Source organism: Vigna unguiculata, chromosome 2, assembly GCF_004118075.2.
Source record: "Vigna unguiculata cultivar IT97K-499-35 chromosome 2, ASM411807v1, whole genome shotgun sequence".
Taxonomy (NCBI): domain Eukaryota; kingdom Viridiplantae; phylum Streptophyta; class Magnoliopsida; order Fabales; family Fabaceae; genus Vigna; species Vigna unguiculata.
In genome coordinates, this window is record NC_040280.1 from 17,567,817 (window position 1) to 17,588,140 (window position 20,324).

The window sequence follows — 20,324 nt, forward strand, 5'->3', positions numbered from 1 at the left end:
GACGATCAATGAATTCCTAGGAGAAACATGTAGAGATAAGATTATCATCATACGCATGAACATTAGAAAGAAGAACAAGTAGCAGTAAGAAAAATGAGTAATTGGATGGCGAGCGATTAATAAAAGCATGGTGATATCATAGAGTATAAAGGGATGTTCAGAGTACAGACCAAATAAATATAGCGAAGCAGAAAAAAGAAGAAAATATAATATGTTAAAAATGGATCAGTCTTCGGTTTCAACAAGCTGGCCATCAATGATAGACTTGGAAACATCCACTTGTGACAGGTCATCATCAAGCAGAGGATGCAAACTTGGTCGAGGGCTAGATGGAAACCCATGTTAAGTGATAAACCGATTTGGTCCTTGAGGAGTTCTAAGTTATTAAGCAACTATTTCTCTTTGTCAAGCCAGGTTTTCTTTTCATTCTCCAGCTCCTTCACTTGAGTGGTCATCGTTAGCAATTGGTCGTCTTTTTCTTTAATTTGGTAATAAAAGCCCTCAATTCAACAACCTTGGTATTAAGACGACCAACCTCATCTTGAGAAGATTCCAATTATTTCTCCTTCAGCACCAATTCTTTAGTTTTTTGTTCCTCTTGAGGGGAAAGGTTGTTGAATTAGTTCATCAAAATAAGGGCGGACGCCTCAGCCCTATGAAGACCTTCAAAGCGGCCCTCTTGAAGAGTTTTGAAGTGTCAGGTTTGTAAGGAAGTAGCATCATGACGCAGAAGGTCGTGCTTTCGGCTATGGTTGGAGTGAGGAAAAGTAGGACTCCAAAAGCTTAGTAATGTATCATCTACTACTTGTTGTTGAAGGAGAAGAGTTTGAAGTTGGGAAGTGGAATGCTGAGAGGTAGCCTCGATCACTTGCTTGCCTAAAGAAGGTTTAAATTTCCTTGTTAAAGGCTCAGGATCATGCTCGGACAAGTCTTCTTGGACCTCGATGGCAGGAGGAAGTGAGGAGCCAGCTCCAACAATTGAAGTCTTTTGATTTTTCAATTGGCGAGCTCGTTTTAGTACATCTTCCTGTGACATTGCCACCAGACTTTCTACGAAAATAAAAGTTAAAGGGTTAGAAGAGGCAGAAGTGAAAAATCACAAGGAGATAGAGGAGGGTAAGTACCAATGTGGAATTTTAGATCTACCACTCAAAATTCCAGCTCTAAGAGTTTTGTGTATCGAAAATAATATCCAACTTTTCCAACATCAAGCAGTCTCTTTTCTCAGAGGGGTCCATATCTCCTAATTGCCGAGGACTTCGTAAGTTGGGAGATTGACACCAGTATAGGGGAAAGCCCTTCAGGAGGGAGGGATTGTGCTCGGGAGCTACTATCTTAATAAAAACTCCTTTAAAACCCTTATAAGAAGAGTTGAATAGGGTCAATAGGCCTCGGTCACTGACCCCATTTAGGGAAGCCCATATCTGTTTAGGAGAAGTTTGTAATTCGAAGAAATAAAGGAAAATATTGACCGAGGGAGTAATACCGAAGTGAGTGCAGAGTACCTGGAAAGCTCGAATGAAAGCCCAACTGTTGGGGTGCAATTGACAAGGAGGAACATTAAGGATTGTAAGGAGTTCTTTCTCGAAGGTGTTAAAGGGAAGCCCTAAACCTACCTTTTCGAACAAAGTGATATACATATAGGTAAACTTTTGAGGAGGCAGGGGATACAAAGAACCATCTTTGCATATAGGTTTGTCGTTATCACAGATGGCTACCACTACATCAGTTTCGTTGCTCTTACATAAGGTTTGATGACGTCTAAATGCCCAGGGATACAAAGAATCATAATGGGTCATTTGGCAGAATAAGAAGGCTAACGCAAGTAGGGCACAACAAAGAAGGGACCCTTTTGACAGTATAACCAGAGGTCTAAGAATGGCAATAACAAACGACAAACAGTGGAATACAATAGCAGCAATAAAAATAGGAAATCAATATTGCCAACTTTTGAGTTCCTCGTCTCGAGAAGAGGTAGCTCAGAAGTTGGAGAGCTATGTACCAAGCTAGGTTTGGCAGGTCGACAAATCACCGAGGCTAATCACCAGGATCAATAAATTAAGAAATGAAGTTACTATCTCCTTAAGGATGAGATTATAACTATGGTCTCCATGAGGACGAGGTTATAATTAGGGTCTCCTTAAGGACAAGGTTATAACTAGGGTCTCCATGTGGACGAGGTTATAACTAAAGTCTCCTTAAGGACGAGGTTACAACTAGTGTTTGCACAAGGGCAAGGACGAGGGATCAGGTTACAACAAAGAGGTCGTCGTTAGGACGACCCCTTATAAGAAACCGAGATTGAAGAGATAATGTTCGCAGATATATGCTAAGGATATTAGATTAGGATAAAATTGCTAATTTAAGTTAAGAAGGATATGTTAAGAGGATATATTAAGAGTATATTTTAATTATTATTTGAGGGGATCTTATAGTTATTATTTAGAGGAATATTTAGCTGTTATTTTATCTTTAGGGGATGATACACAGTATCTAATGATAAAGATATACGATATTTATAACCTATTTTTTTCTTATAAATAAGAATGTTGCTCCCATGGTCAAGGGACATAATTATTTTGGCCTAAGTGAGTCATTAACTAAGGTTAGAATACTTCTTTCTTTTTTATCTTTAGTCTAGGGTTCTCTCACAGTCCTTGACCGAAATAGCTTCCATCTGGTTCGATCTGCCACGATATGCTTCATCTGGTTCGATATGTCGCAATATGCTTCCATCTGGTTTGATCTTTCCCAATCTGGTCTGATCTTCGCCGATCTGGTCCAATCTTCACCGATCTAGTTCGATCTTCGTTGATATGGTCTGATCTGCTCCGTAGGTGGCAGCACGGTGGCATTTACTTCGTTTGTGCAGTAACGTGGTGATAGAGAAAACCCAAAATGGTGGAGAAGTTGGAGAAACAGGGCTGGAAATCATTTCTTCCTTTCAATCTCACATTTTTTTCATTTATTTGGGTAACTCGCTATCCATTCGCTTCTAACCGATCCGAATAAACCCGAACCCGCTTAAACCAAGAAGCAAAAATGGTCGGATATGAGTTCCAAATATTAAATTCAAATTAGGTTGGATCGGTCTCCTTAAACCCAAATTCGACCCAAATCAGCTGTTGCTCAGGCCTACTACCTGCAACAAAAAATAAAACTCATTATTTTTCATATATTTGTTTAAAAAATATTCTAGATTTTTCAAAACTCATAGGTATATAAACATACTTACATATATTTAGAAAAATATACTTTATAAATTTTTATAATAAAGCCTCTACTGCAAGGGAAAATATACAAAAAACTAAGAAAGTTATGAATATTTTCATTAAATCAAGAAAGTATAGAATACATAATTATTGTTAGATGATATAATATTTTGTTTACTAGTTGGGCTCAGCCCATTATGTATTTTTGGCCTTGGCCCATTATCATTATAAATAAATTATCCTTTGTGTAGGGTTCACACAAGGGATATTGATTCAAAAACCTCTTTTTCATCTTATTTTACAATTATATAGACAAGAAAAACATATTCTAGAAGATATGACTATTACACAATCAATACAAAATAAAAAGGCACACAAAGAATAAAGAAAACTATAGGGTATATACACTAACACATACTCATTTTATCACCATATCCAATTTTTAGGTATTATTGATACTCATATGTGAGTCAATATAAATATTTTTCATAAAAATCACCATGGATTTGAATATTCGGATTTATTTCTCATGATATAATCTACACTACAGCTAAGCAAAGCATGTGAATTACTAAAGCGGCAATGGTCATGCAATATTGAACATACGTCGAGGGATGCAAATTCACGCTTATATCTTTGCTCTCTGGTCTAAGAGATACGCACCTTGGACAAAACTTGGAGTGTCCCTTTAGATTTGGTGTCAAAAGGCAAGTTTGTTCACCAAACTAGTGTTTGAAACACCTCTGATTGAAAATCTTTTTTCAGAAATACAAAACTGCTGGAAAACAAAGAAACTTTTAAATTTGCAGTAACCTGACAACTAGTAGAAAAAGAGAGAATACGAAAGAAACACCTAATCCAACCTCTCTTTCAAGCTAGGACTCGTTTTGAGGTTATTCTTATACTTTTCGATCAGTTGTCTGTACACCAATCTCAACCAAAAAGAATATATCTTTGCCGAAAAAACCTCTCCCTCCCCAAACCTAAATAAGAAACGATTTCTTTTGATTTAACTTGATGAGCAGAAACCAGATCAACAAATCTCAATTAAATTAATTTGATTCAATTTGACCGTTAAAAAATATCTAATAGGATATAATCTGAATAATATTTTCGCTACATACGCAGTGGACAGAGTGCAGTGATGACAGCGAGTGTTGATTGCAAGAGTTGGGTTGAGGTGACCAAAGGTAAACAAAAATGTGATATCAACACTGTCAGTGAATGAAAAAGAAACAACAATATATGTTGGAATAGTTCTAAAACATTTTATAAATAGAATAGAACACCCCCTTTTACCCTAATCACAATGCCAACCACGTACTAAGCCCGAAAATCAATATGCTCACGTTATATACTAAAAGTAACATCAAATCGAAACACTTCAGTAACGAACAAGGTTAACTGTACAAGGCAACAGGTCTCAACACCACCCTTTTGTCCAGAATTAATCTGCCACTGTAAAGGGTATTATGGTAAATAAATAAATAATGACGAATTACTTCACTTTTTTTCCGGACCAGTTCATTCACCAAAACATCTACAGCCTCCATTCATTAATTACAGGCTGCTACAATCATTTGCCTTCACGGTTCGCTGATATCTCAGGGTAGTTGCCAGCAGCAAAGTTCACTTTTACTTCAGTTTCAACTAAAATCCTAAACTGTTGCAGCAGTTTTCTTCGCATGCTTCTCATCTTCAACATCCTGAAGGTTTATATCATAATAAATCAAAATCATCTTATCAAGAAAACCATTTCCAGCAATGCCGTGAGAGGACAATTATGCAATTATAATCTTACATCTTTTTTTTTATTTATTTAAACTATTACATGAGTGTGTGCACTTGGTGCCTAGTTTCCTGCATTTTTTTTTTATTTCAATGGTTCTTCTATTTACTAATAAGCAAAATAATTTTCAAAGGAAATATTCCAAATTAAATTATTCTTATTTGGTAATTTATTTTGACAGACATGGAGAATGTTCAGTTTGCGTCGAAACAATATTAAAGAGGCTAGAGTATATTAAATGAAAAATAAAAAACATAAACCAAAGGAGATCCAGGTAAAAACACTTACAGAATTGCCAATCTTGTCAAAATCATCATCAAAACTGCCCTCACCATCATCTGAAAGATGGAAATGATAATCATTATGAACGTAGACAGAATGGCAAGTTCATAGAAGATCATGACATAATTCTTAGTTAATCACATCACCCGAAAATTTTCAAAATGATAATCGACAGTGGAATGGTTCATGCTTTTGCACATTAGCACATATAAGTTCAAACCAAATGTGCAAAATTAAGACCCTGATCCGGGATGCAAATTTTAAAATGTTCCACTGGAGTGAATGCTTTGTGTGACAAAATCTGAAATGAACAAACTGAGTAATATACCTGGACCTTCATCACTGTCTTCAAGATCTCCAAGAAGAAATGTATCCAAGTCTTGCTCATTAGAGGGTGATTTAGAAGACCTACTCTTCACATTCTTCCCTGTTGTTTCTGCCTTTCCAGTTCCTTCAGTAACAGGAGTTTGTTCCACCTTAGTTTCCTCATTCTTCTCTGCTGATGCTCTAAGCTGAACCTCCTCCATATATTGCTTCTCATACCTGACATTATAATTATTGAATGGGGCTTACTAAAAGTATTAGAATATCATCACTTTTTGGTTTTTAAAGCTTTACTTTTGAATTCATCTTATTCTCTACAACAGTGATTTATCTGCTACATCCACTGTTCTTCCACGAACACAATAGAAGCATTCCGAGCCAAGCTTCCTCATACATGAATAAACATGGAAGTCTATATTTACTGCAACTCCAACATTAGAAGGGGCTAAAAGCTCGGTTTCAATTAACTTCATGGAGCCAGGAGTCAATAGTTGCAAAACTATGAACTAAATTCCATGAAAACAAGTAAAACGCTAGAATTTATATTTAAAACATCTACGCGTAAGGGGAAAAATAACACAACACTGTTCCAAATACCACTATTTGACATGGGTGGAATGCAATGCCGCTATAGCAGCATTATTGCATGTAATTCACTAGTCTGATCTTACACGTTTAGCATTTAAAATCCTCAGGAATTGATATTAAAATTCTTGGGAATAGCTTAAATCGATTTTATGTCTTAGCATATTGTTCTTATTATTACATTATTCTTGAAATTTCCTTCCTGTGTAAAACATTATTCTTTTATTAAATGTCCAAACTATTTCAAATTCACTCTGCTTCTTTCTTTTTATCATTTAGAAAAGAAGTTTGAGATTATGAAAAAACTATGGGAGAAATAAACAGAGCAAGAAATGAGAGAGAGAGGGAGAGAGAGAGAGAGAGAGAGAGAGAGAGAGTTGAAATAGTGTTTTAGGCTTTCAGGCTCTGGAGGAGATATGAAACTCATGAATGAATGCAGTGGAAGCTATAGGTGAATATTGCAGCAATTGCTGAACCATGTGAAGGTAATGGTGAACAAAAGAGATGGCTATTTTGCATTTTATGCATGATATTGCCCCGGTCTTGAAAAGAAATGGCGAACCCCATTATGGGAATGAAAAAGGACCAAAGCACGGGAATGCCACTATTTCTTGAACTAATTGATTTCAAGGGATATTAAAAAAAAGGGAACTTGAACAAATCATGGAACTATTTCATTCTCACCTTCAGATTGAAAAGGATATCACTCTTTATTCCAAGGGTTTCTCACAGATTTACTAATCCGAATGCATATCCGCTTTAACTCAATATCCTGTTATTTAAGATATTATGGGCATGCTCCATGATATCCCTCTAATTAGTAACTACTTTAGATTCTCTTTATTATATGTTAACAATTTATTACCATTTGTATCTGTGCAATATAAATTACTCAACTTGTATCTATAAACTTCCATATGATAGCCATCCTACAATAAAAATTTTGTGGCTGCTCTATATGAGTCCGGTTCCTCTACTGAGTTTTTTTGTATTGTCCTTTGCTGAGCATTAAAAATACACTATTTTGATACTTTAAAAATAATTTTAAAATATTTTAAAATTTTAAAATTAATGGTCATCAGTGTATTTTGAAAACACAATAGAGAAATGATAGAGAAAAACTAGTAGAGAATCCAAACTCGCTCTGTGTGCTATATAAGATTACAGTGTTGGATGGTAATCATCATAATTAACTTGCTCACTCCCCAAATACACTCATCTTATTTTTCCCACACTTTTTCCTTGAGTAATAATACTACCTTTACAAATTTAGTATCATCACAAAAAGAAGCCTTGATCTAGTTAGCTCTATAACCTATATACATTATGATCTTTATCATTTGGAACACACATGAGCAACCAGATTTGAAACCCAACATGATACTTTTCTTCGTAGACAAATCTGTACATCTATTTCAACATACAGGGAATCCAGACACAAGCCAGCATTACCATTTGCCTTATTGAAACCATCTTATAACTTTTATAATATTATATATCTAGAATCCATATTTTGAAGAAGAATACATATAATCACAATATCCATTTACATATAAAATAAGAGTTAGTACAACATCTGAATCATAATTACAAGTTGTTCCACTACATTGTTTTGCTTTCCTTTTATTTATATTATTTTAATATTGTTTTATAACAAAAAATTTAAAATATAAAGTACATAATAACACAAACCAACAGAAAATATTTTCCTATGATGAGTAGTGTATTATCTATTTTTATTTTTGTTAACTCCTATATTTTTATAAATATTTATTCTTTGAGGACAAATGAAACTCAGAGTGAAGGTAAACGAAGTTACTTCCCAAAAATAGAACATTTTTCCCATCCCCATTGACAAATCTAACATAGTGTGTGAATTATTAATGTTACTTACGGAGCCACATGAGTGTTGACAAGTGTGAAATATATCCTCCAAAAGTGTCTTTCTTTCATGGTGCGTGGGCATAGTTCATATCTCAATCTTGAAATTTCCTGCAATATTGTAATTAAAATACATAAACATTAATAAAGTAGCAAGTTTGTGATACCTAACATGTTCAAACACATATTTTTCAGTCCTTGCATTATAATAGCATGACTGGTTGATGGTAACTGATAACACATTATTGGAAATAAAGAGGTAGGTGATTCTTTTAATGAATTAGCTTGATCACAACCAAATATTACAGAAGTAAAGCTCAATTAATCATCAAATGGAACATGGAAAAGGACACAATCGACAATTTTTATAATCACAATAATTCTGTATGAATAAATAAACAAAATATGTATCATAATCATAACTTTATATTAAAAAAAAGTCAAAATACTTTATAATATGTATATGACTCAAGCTAAAGATTTGAATCAAGATAATCGTGAGTTTGAATTATATTTGAGCTATAAAAGAGGTTCATATCTACCAGTTGAGTTTAATCAATTCTTATCATGTTGTGCCAAACCACGTTTGTCTTGCCTCATTTTTTATCCCTAACACTACTAAAAGATCAATAAATAAAGGCTCAATTAACAATTTAGTTCCTACAGTTGTACATATTTTCGGTCTCAGTCCCTACCCCACACATAAAAGCTCTACATTTTAGTCCCTATTTAAACATATCTTTTGGTGTCCTTACACTTGAAAAAACTGTATTGCCATCCCTGTACCTAGGAACTCAATAGTTTAGTCCATACACAAGATTCCTTCTTATGCTTGCTGTCAATTGTCAAATTACTTTGTTAACTTTAGTGTTCCTCTTCCACTAGCAAAAAACTAAAACTAATGAAGCAAATCTGCTATAAAAGTTTTGGCAGTTTTGTTAAATCGCCAAATAAGATTGTGGTTGTTAAATTGCCAAAAATAAACCAAGATGTATCTGACACACTGTTGTGAAAGGCTATTTTTTGTCATACATACATTGGATATATTGAAATTCAATTGCAGTCAGATATGGATACAATGGAAGATTTTCTCAGGCTTTGAACTTTTATGGACAATTTATGAGATTGAATATATAATAGGATATAATGAGTTTAACTTTATCAATGTTTTGATTGTTTCTGTAATAAAGAGAGGAAGAAGACAGGGGAAGAGAAAGAAAGTGGAAGATAAGCATAAGAGGAAATAAAAACAACAAACAGGGGGTAAGGCTTCATTGCTGAAAATTACCTTTGACAGTGGTTTCACAGAGGAACCAACTTCATTTTCAAAATTCTGTTGATGAAACAACCACCATTTTTTTGGGGCAGTTTCATACGTAGGGACCAGGACAAAAAGTGTGTACAAGTATAGAAATTAAATGGTTTGTTAAACCACAAAGAAATAATAAAAAACATGATGTAAAGGTAATCACAAAAATGACCAGGGTAATACATTCAATCATTTACCTCTCAAACATGCATCCTTATTTTTTCCTGGAAAAGAAAGCTTAGACTGCAAGACTCACACTTACACCAGCCTTTAGCACCTTTCTAAAGTAAACATGTGAATAGGAATGCATTATAAAGAAATCACAAAGACACACTACTATTTAAAAAAATTACATTTTCGCTTGCCTTTGCCACATTACCCAAACAAACATCTGAAATTAGATGCTCTACAAAGCAATCACATTAACACGCTATTATTAAAAGAGGAGCTTTCTATCTTGCCCCTCTGTCTATCTTTTTAGTTCAAAAGGATTTAGCCAACAAACATGAATGAAGACAATAGATACACTGCTCATGTTATCCCTAAACTCCTAAGATTCGTTAAGTTTTATGATAACTGCCTTCCAAGTCATATCGTAAGCGATTTCTGATTGATTCATCGTATGACTCACATTGGTAGTTCATTATCTATGAAACTCAACAAACGTGCACTAAAACAAAAAGCACACAATGCAATTTCCCCACATAAGGGATCAAATATAAAAGAAAAATATAAAATTGAAAAAAATAAAAAGTGAATTTACCTTAACAGTAGTTAAAACGAGAGTGGCATGCTTCTCCTGAAACTCATTGAGATCCTTCCGAACATTGGATCCCACAGTGGCCACATCAGAGACCTCAGTTTCATCTACATTTTCAACCTCACTCACTCAATCCGTTCAAAAACGTTAAAGAAAAAAATAGATATCCGCAAATTGGTTTCTAAAATTACCGGAACTGAGAGGAAAGTTCTGGAAGGTGGTGGAAGTGAGGCCCCTGACAAAGGATCTCAGGTCGTCGGAAACGCCGAACTTCTCGAGGTCCTCCGGCGTCGGGGCGGTCGGTGAGGAGGAAGCGGTGGTGGCGGCGGAGGCAATGGCGGCGAATTGCGGAGGGATAGCGATGGTGTCGGAGAAAGACTTGATCTGGTCGGCCTGGCGGAGGGCGGCAGATTTAAGGATGTCGGCCTTCTTAGAGGCTTCGGCGGCGAGTTCTTTGGATTTCTTGGCGGTTTCGGAGACGAGATCGGCGATCCGGGAAGAGGAAGGGGTGAGAGTTTGAGACTTTTTCGCAGCTTCTTCGGCGAAGGTCTTGGCGCGCTTCCACAGGTCCTCCATTGGTCTCTCGGTGAAGAGAGAAAGAAATTGAAGAAGAAGAAAAACGGAGACCGTGGGAGAAGAAGATTGGTGGATCTGTTTGACGGGGATACGACAACGTATGGTATGAGGCAGAGGAGTGAACTGCATGGATCTTTTATTCGTTTACTTTTTTGGTATTTATTCACTCGTTTACTTTCTAAACCCATATACATTGAAATTTAAATTTATATATACCGTCTAAACGTATTTTAATACAAAGATTATGGACTCTAATTGTGCAAACTTTAGGAAAATACTAAATGAAAATAATAAAATAAACTTCTATGTAATCTAAAATTAGTTGTTATTTAAGTTAATAATTTTCTTGCGAAACCACTATCAATATTGTTTACAAATTTTTTACGGATAAATTAATTTTTATTTATATAGAATTTTATTTATTTATTTTTTCATCTATACCTAAATATATTTATAATAAAGTTTGATACTTTTATAATTATAACTAAAATATAATAATATAAACACATATTTATTATTAAGATTATATATATTTTTATCCCTTAACTTTCAGAAAAATAATTGAATTTAGTCTCTTTTCAAATATTTGACCAATTTAATTTCCATATTTAGAAATGTGTAGATTTAGTTCTTTTTATCAACTTTTCTTTGAGTTTATTTGACATTTAAAAGTTGTTTCTCAGATAACATTGAAGCAAAGATGTGTCGGACGATATAAACAACTTAAATACTATCATGAAACGTATTAGAAATGCCAACTAAACTTAAAAAAATTAGTTAAAAGGAATAAATTCACGCATTTCTAAAATATGGAGACTAAATTGGACCAAAATTTTAAAGAGTGACTATTTCTGATTTACACTTAAGTTGAGACTGTTGGAAATATTTCTAATATAATTTAAAAAATAAAAAATAAAAATAAAATAAAAACTTACTATTACTCATGTTTTTATAGACCTTTAATTTATGGGTTAATGTTTTTTATGGCTAACCACTATATTCTTATTAGAATTTACTCCTTTGTCTCCTTTTTTTACCTATAAATACCACATAGGTGCATGGGGAGAGACACAACAACAACAAAGAGACAACAAACACTAGAGTTTTCTCAAAAGTGTTCTTCTTTTCTTCTCTATATTATCTTTAAGACATTGGTGTTCATAAGGTTTGGAGATCCTTCGCTGCACTCGATCGATCTGACGGGTTGTTGTATCTTGGGAGAGAAACGCATATGATATATGATTTGAAATACATATGATTGTGTAATTGTTATTATAATTGTTGATCTCTGATTAATATTCATTGTTTTATATATATATATATATATATATATATATATATATATATATATATATATATATATATATATATATATATATATATATGTGTGTGTGTGTGTGTGTGTCTCAATATTATTATTGATTTAATAATTATTATTAGTAATCATTTTATATCATTCTTAGAGAGAAAAACTAGTATCTTGTTATTTCTATTTTTGATTACTCATTTGTACTCATTTCTAAAATTAAAAATAATATAGAGCTGAAGACTGAAAACACATTTTATAAACTAATGTGTTTCTTATGGTTATAATTAAATCAGTTTCAACTAAGCCTAAAATCTTATGTGTATTATTATTTCTATTTCTATTGGTAACAATAAATGAAATTATGAATAAATAAAATTTTGGCTCATTGAATAATTGTTTGTGCTGTTATATTAATTTATGCTTTAATATTGTTTATTCTTACCATTGATAAAGATGTTATATATCATGTATATATTTTAAGTGTTTTGTATGAAAATAATTATAAAATAATTTGTCGTACTAAAATTACTATTGTGTTATGGAAAACACTTGAAAAAAAAAACTATGCATTTGCAAAGAAAAAAAAAGAGTTTAGCTTGATGTTTATATGAAAAAAAAAATGACTGATAATAAATTATCATATTTATGAATTCAAAATTATTGTTTATGACATGAAATTAAAATGAATTATTTTAATTGATATCATGTTTAAGATCATGTAAATGCTGATAAAAAAAGAAATCTCCATATGATAAATTGAAGGGATGGTCAAGTAAAAACTAAATTTATCTTCCAGAATTTTTTTTTTTAAGAAAGGAAAAGTTTTTCATGTTTCTGAATTTAGAAAGTTTCTTGTACTCAATAAGGTTATAAAGTGTTGTGATCAACAAGGTTATGAAGTGATTCTTGAATGCAATAAGATTATTAATTCAAGACATGTGTTTTGGTTGGTAAATGATATACTTTTGATGGCTTGTTTGAGTTAAGTGTTTTTATCTTGTAATAAAATATTTAGTGTTTTTTCTTTGGTTATTACATATGTTGAAAGTATTGATATATGACATGCTATTATTATAATTGTTGAGAAATTTTGGTTAGAGACCATTCAAATTACAAAATGTTTAGGTGCAAAATTAATTAAATAGAGAAGTTATGATACATGTATGTATAAATGAGTGTTTTTGTGTGAAACTCATTGTATTATTCATTAAGTAAGATCTTCATATAGTGTATGGTGTTAATATAATTGTGCCGTGAAAGAAAGAAAGAAAGAAAGAAATGCTTTTATTTGATATAATAAAGGTATAATAAATATTATGCTTCAAGTTCTAGGTTGTCTTTGCCTATAAAATCATATAGGGTGAAACTTTATATTCAGCTTACCATATTTTGAACACAAAAGTTGTGATAAACTTTTTATGAGTTATGAAAGAAAAAAGAACCACATTTAAAATATTTCAAAGTGTGGGGGTGTCTTGTAAAGGTTAATATACCTTTAATGAGAAAAAAAATATTTGGTTATTTGGACCGAAAAATATCTAGAGATGTTTCCTTCAAATGATAAATTGACTAAATTTGTTTGTGATACCTCCAGTACTATTTTGCCATCTAGTGTAATGTTATTTGTGTTTCTTCTAGTTATAGCAATATGTCCAATTTCTTGAGATGATTGAAGAATAATGTAAATTGGATATTGATTCTGGTGGCACTATATCAACTATTGGTTATGATTATGTTTTAACCTTCGATGAAGGGTCCTATCATGAAAATATGTTAAAAAGTTGTTGTCATGATCAACTATGCAAGCATAAATTATTCCCTTTTCCAATGCATCCTGACAATTAAATTGTTATATTTAAAGTTTTTAAGTAAAAATGTCAATGAAATTGACATATGAGAATGAGAGACAAATATATTAGAACTTAATTACTCATGATATTATCTCTCTTGACTTTGCCAAGTTAGAAAGAAATATTGCATATCTGCTTAGCAAAAGGTTGATGCATCAACAACAAGTATTTGAGTCGTCGAGGGGAATGACATTATAGCCCATAAATTAGTTGCAACAATGGACACCCATCTCCACATGAATGGCGATCCCATGGAATGAAGTTCAATGGGTAACAACGAAGTTGTTGTTGACTAAAGTACACTAAATAATTTGATTAAATTTTATGTCTCATTCCTATGGCGAGGTGTTCTATAAATTGTGGCAATAATTAGGTTGAGGTATGTGCATTATTCTGCTTATTTTATAAAATACCTCTTAATAAACCCAATGACAATTATTGTAGGGGTGTGAGTCACAAACCACCCTTTGAGGGTTTACCTAGTGAGTGTGATGGTGGGGCCGCCATTATGAGACATGGACAAGTCTCTAAGTGACCCTCATCAAACAAGATATATGCACAAGGCCGTAACATGCACCCACTCATTAGAACCTATAATGAACACCGATATTGTATGTGTTATTTACTAAAACCCGGTCACAGGGGATGTAGCTCAAGACAATCAAGTCTCTGCATTTTCTGGGGTGGAAGTTTATAAGCACTAGGTGTAAGGGTCAGACCTGGAAGGTTCCTTATGTTGAACTACAATATTTTGTTTTAAAAGATAATATATTTTGTTTTATTTTAATTTTTAAATTATGCGGGGGATTTTTGGAAATATTTTAATATAATTTAAAAAAAAAACTTACTATTACTCATGTTTTTATAAACCTTTAATTTATGGGTTAATGTTCTTTATGGCTAATGGCTATATCCTTATTAGAATTTACTCATTTGTCTCCCTTTTCTACCTATAAATACCACATAGGTGCATGGGGAGAGACACAACAACAAAGAGACAACAAACACTAGAGTTTTCTCAAAAGTGTTCTTCTTTTCTTCTTTATATTATCTTTAACACATTGGTGTTCATAAGGTTTGGAGATCTTTCGCTGCACTCGATCGATCTGACGGGTTATTGTATATTGGGAGAGAAATGCATATGATTTGAAATACATATGATTGTGTAATTGTTTAGCCCTGTGCAGTAGGGGCATTTTCTCTCTAAGGATAGCACTATGCGTCTCAACCTAAGATATTTCTACTTCTTTCCTCATTTACCTTTTATCTCTTATTATTGTTATAATTGTTGATCTCTGATTAATATTCATTGTTTTATATGTATGTCTCAGTATTATTACTGATTTAATAATTATTATTATATCATTTTATATTTTAATTATTAACAATATTATTTGAGTAATCATTTTATAACAGAGACTTAAAGTTGAGAGACCAAATACTTATAATTTATTTACTGAATTGAATAGACATAAGTTATATATATATATATATATATATATATATATATATATATATATATATTATTGAATCTAGTGGTTAATTGTGCATATATTTAAGTTTTTTTTCTTTTATAGTATGAATTTGAGTTGAAAGAATTGTGCACAACAAGATTTGGCTGATATGGGCATCCGTTTTGAGTTCCATCCACAATCAATTGGAAGACGCATCTACTTGTCTTCAGCCTGTCACACTCTTCCTAAAATATTCCTAAAAAATAACAACAAATTTTTTGTTAGTGTTTAAGTAGTGTGAAAGGTCCACAAGGTTACTCTTTGATAAGTCCCTTATTTAGATTAAAGAGCATTTTAGGTTAGTTTTATAAATCTAGCTTAATTTGAGATTTTCATTGTATTGTCACTACTATAATAAAAATTAATACACAATCTAATATAACTGTAACTCCAAAAGAAATAACTATAACTACAATAGAAATTACACATTGGATATTCTTATATTTCAAGATGTTCCAAAGAACAAATAAGCAACTCCTCACATATAATTATTCTTTGACCCTTAGAAAAGGGTTTCACTAATTAAATAATTAGATTATTAGTATCATGTTTCCTGGTATGTAACAAAGTTGAATATATTCTTTTAAAAAATAAATCTATTTATTTATTTTTCATCAATATATCTATATTTTTAAGTTTAAGATTAATAAATAATTTATCATAATCAAATAAAAAATTCAAAGATGCAAATACTAAAAGAAAAATTTATGATATTTAAGTTACAATAAAAAATCGGTTATGAAAAACACATTACATTAATTTTTGTGTATTCACAAAAAAGGGAATATACAAAGGCTCGTGAGATTAAAAAGATAATGTTAACTATTAAACTGATATTTCACTATGAATTTTTGTCTAACTTACTTTTTTTCTTCATAAACAACAAGGACAATATGTGAAAGTGAAAGATGAGTACAATATGTTATAAACTCAAAAAACAATGAGAAAAAAATTAAAAGATATCTTAATAAATATTTTTATTCTTTATTATACTTTATTCTATATTTTATTATTTATTAACATTAAATGTTGTATTATAAAATAAATAAAAAGATATCTTATTTAATTTCTATCAATTTCTAATATATACACTACATATAATTTATAAATTTTTAAAAACTTTAAAAATTTGAAATATATAAATATATTAATTTAAAAATTTTGAAAGGGGAGGGGGAGGGGGTCATGGCCCCCTCTAATCCCTTCAAACATCTGCCATTGATTTTAGGAGTACAATTTTTGAACAATTTTAGTTTTAGTTTTAGGTTATAATTTTTAGACCAATTGGAATAGTCAATATTTAAGCATTCAATTTTACTTTTTAGTTTGAATTTAGCTTTGTTAGAATTAAGCATAATTGACTAAAATAAGTTACTATAGGTTAGTTCTGCATGACTACTCTTTAAGATAGTTTAGTTTCCATTTAGTTATGCATTTAGTTTCCATAAGCTACTATAGGTTAGAACAACCCTAAGGACCCTCACTTTTCTCATCCAATTCTTTTTCTCCTACTATGCTCACGTTTTCCACTCTACTCACATCTCCGCCTTCGTACCGTTCACCAGCCACCGTCACTGATTAACACCGGCATAAATGCATGGTTCAAGCCGCCTCGTTTTGACCAGGAAGCCACCCCGCTTTGCTCAAGCCTTCGCACTTGTCATCGTTAGCTCATCTTAGTGCTCACAACCTCAAGCCTCTTCAGAACCCTTAGCTTCTCTAGCACCTAGTTGTGCGACTTTTGCGTACTCTCAAACGGTTGAGACATCTGCTGGAACTAGGAAACAAAGGCATTCTTTTTCCTCTGCGGACAATGACCATGGTATTTGATGTGACCCCACCAAGCCCAATTGCACCTTCAATCTCAAGCCCAAGCCCATTAAAAGACCCATTAACAAGAAGTATGATGAAGAAGATTCAAATGGGCCTTCCAATAGATGGACACAAATCTAATGGGGCTTGTCACATTACTTTCATGGGCCAAAGAAATCAACAAGACTTAAAGAAGTGCATCAAAGCCCAGTAGAATAGATTTTAAATTAGGCCAATGTTTGGGTTTTGCTTTCAATAATGGTGTAAGACATAAAAATAGGTGTTACATGTACAAATGGGCTTGGCCCACTAAGAGTCTCCCTTAGGCCATGACTTCCTCATGGATCATGCATCCCATGGAGCCAAGTCCACCCATCACCCATGTGCCTCCTTCATCCAAGGGTTAAGAGAGTGTCTTCTTTTCCAAATCTTCATCCAAAGGCTAGGAAGATGCCTCCTTCTCCAAGCCACCATCCAACGGTGATGATTAAAGCTTCTCCTCCAAGCTTGATCTAATGGCCAAAAATTAGTCTAGCTTTTAGGCTCACATATAAAAGTCAAAAGTAGACCATTTGTACATATTTACTCTTGAATTTTGCAATAGAAGCATAGTGTTGAGAGTACTCCACCCTATTGCATTTGAGAGTCTCCTTTGCTAGAGGATTGAATCATCTCCTCTAGCCACCTTCCCCTAGCTTTCTCTTAAGCTAAACCTTCAAACACCTTAGTCTGAACCAATGCTTAGCAAGAGCCTTAAACACTTGCTTCCACTCCCTTCTATGGATCACGTCTACTTCATGGAGCTTTCATCCATTCCGCACCAAGAGTTCCACCATTTTGGTATCTAAAGCCACTCAAGCCATTTTTCATCATTTGTGTTGGTTTGAGTAAGGTTTCCTTCAATATCTTGTGTTTTTCTTTTCATTTTCGTATTGTTCATCTTTTTTTTTGTTTCTTCATGTTTCCTTCCTTTTCTACCGATTGTCATTGAGGCTACATGAATCTTGTTGATTCATATTCTAGTACTCCTTGCTTCAATGGTAAATATGTGTTTTTAGGTTCCATTTTTTTGTTCCAGCACTTGTTCTTTGATTCCTTGGTATTTTTTATCATTTTAATCGGTGCATCTTTTAATTATCAGTTCATCATCTTGCGTTTTGTCTTAAGTCAAGTTTAAGAATTTTGTTTCATCTTCATTTTCGTTCTTATTGTTAAATTCTGCACTTGCTTGATGAGAACCAAGTCTTACATCACACATTTGAGCTATGAATTTCAAGTGATGCTTGTGGATGTGTAAGGCAAAGATCTCACTGTTTTCTTCCATTTCACCGATTGGATTATGCTTTAGAGTGTCCTAGATGTTCATCTTGATCTATGCTTGAGTTTAGATCATAATCAAGCTCCAAATCGAATTGATTTGTCCATTGAACATCTTCCACTTTCAATATGCTTTTGCTTTAGTTTTCAATTTTTTTCCACTGTACACCTTCCATTTGAGAAGTGTCACGAGTGACTTAGTGCACCAAATTTTAATCTGATTGTTGCTTTGAAAAACTAAGTCATAGACGAAAATTCTCCAATACGAATCATTCAATTATGTTGAGAATTGAATTTTAGACAAATTTTCGAAGTAGAAGCAACTTTCTGCGTTTTTCAGTGCAAATTTGCTGCTGTTTTCACTTGTGTTTGGACGCACACTTTTCTTGTTTGATTTAATTGGAACATTTCATAGCACCGAATCACTTTCTGATTTTTGCCTAATTTTCTTGTTGATGTGTGTATTCCATATTTCCATCAATTTCTTTCATTTGGAGTGAATTAGTTCCCTCAAATTGGCACAAATGCAATGAATACCATAAGCATCTTATGAGCACTGCAGTTTCTGTTTTTCTATTTTCTACTCTATTCTAATACCTTTTTAGGTTCCTTTTGTTGTGCTTCCTTTCATTTCAAGCCTTAATTTCTTGCTTGTCTATTATTCCATATTCATTTCAGTCTTGTTTTATTACTACTCTCTTTGGTTTAGCATTTCTAATTTGCTTTTCTTGTTTTCATCTTTGTGTATTGCCATACAAGTGTTAAGTCTCAAGCATTTTGGTTTTGGGTTTGAGTGTGCTTTGAATTCTAGCTTAATTGCTTAGCTAATGGTAGCATCTTAGGTGGTGGATGTGAAATAATGCTTTAGCATTGTGCTTTCATTTGCAAATTACTTCTCACCCTACACATATATGCAAGATTTGAGCCAATTTTCTTAAAGAGTGTTGAGTGCTAACCATTTGGATTTGGCAAAGTTTTCTTTGTTTTTTTTGTTGTTGTTTTGTGCAGTTTCTTATTGTTGTTTGGCTATTTGGTGCTGCAATTTTCTTATCTACAAAGTGTCCAAGGGTGTTCAAATTGGTGTGTGCACATAAGCCATCAACTAAGGCTTTCTTTACTAGTGGTCAAAGGAGCTCATTGAACCATCATTTTGAAGACTTTTGATTGGTCATTGTGGCTTGTAATTGTTGCATCTTAATAGTTTCCATCTTTCTCTACAATTTGGTCACTTCTTTTGGTATATTTGGAGCTTCCTTAGTGCCTAATTTTTTTACCCAAAGTTCACTAATATCATAGTGCTCTCGGGTTGCTCCTAAAAGTGTCAAATTTTGTGTTCCAAATTTGGTTGCTTATGACTTGTAATTCTTGGCCTACTTAGGTGTTTTGGGGAGCCAAAGGTGTTCAATCTCATCTCCTAAGTAGAACCTTTTTCACACCAATAGTGCAACGTTTTAGTAAGTGAGTGTGTTGAAAGTTCTAAGTGCTTTCTCACCTTGCTTTTAGGACGCATAGTTTAGATTCATGTTTTCACGTTGTATAGTGGCTTGATTTGTGAGACCAAAGTCTCTAAAATTTTGCCAATTAAGGGTCCGTTTTAATGTTCCTCTTTTTGTTAATCTTTGTGTTTGTTTGCTTGCTTTTTGTGATCTTTCTCTCAAGTGATTCTATGTACTTATTACTTGAACATTTGTGTGAACTTTGAGTACTTTTGCAAGTGTAACCTTGGCAAGGATTAGCCTTGGTACTTAAGAAGTCTGTGAGACTCACCTCGCTTACTTGGAGGTACACTTGTGCTAGTCCTCTT

The 20,324-nt window shown here is 32.9% G+C and overlaps 1 protein-coding gene across 1 annotated transcript; it reads right to left on the bottom strand.

Annotated features, from left to right (window-relative positions):
* Positions 1-4,458: 4,458 nt before the first annotated feature.
* LOC114174101 lies at positions 4,459-10,852 on the bottom strand. Its single transcript, XM_028058855.1, has 6 exons — positions 10,334-10,852; positions 10,146-10,249; positions 8,087-8,184; positions 5,612-5,826; positions 5,290-5,339; positions 4,459-4,918 (listed from the first exon to the last, which is right to left on the bottom strand). Exons 1-6 carry the CDS (start codon positions 10,845-10,847, stop codon positions 4,871-4,873), a joined length of 1,029 nt encoding a protein of 342 aa, XP_027914656.1. The 5' UTR covers positions 10,848-10,852; the 3' UTR covers positions 4,459-4,870.
* Positions 10,853-20,324: the final 9,472 nt, after the last annotated feature.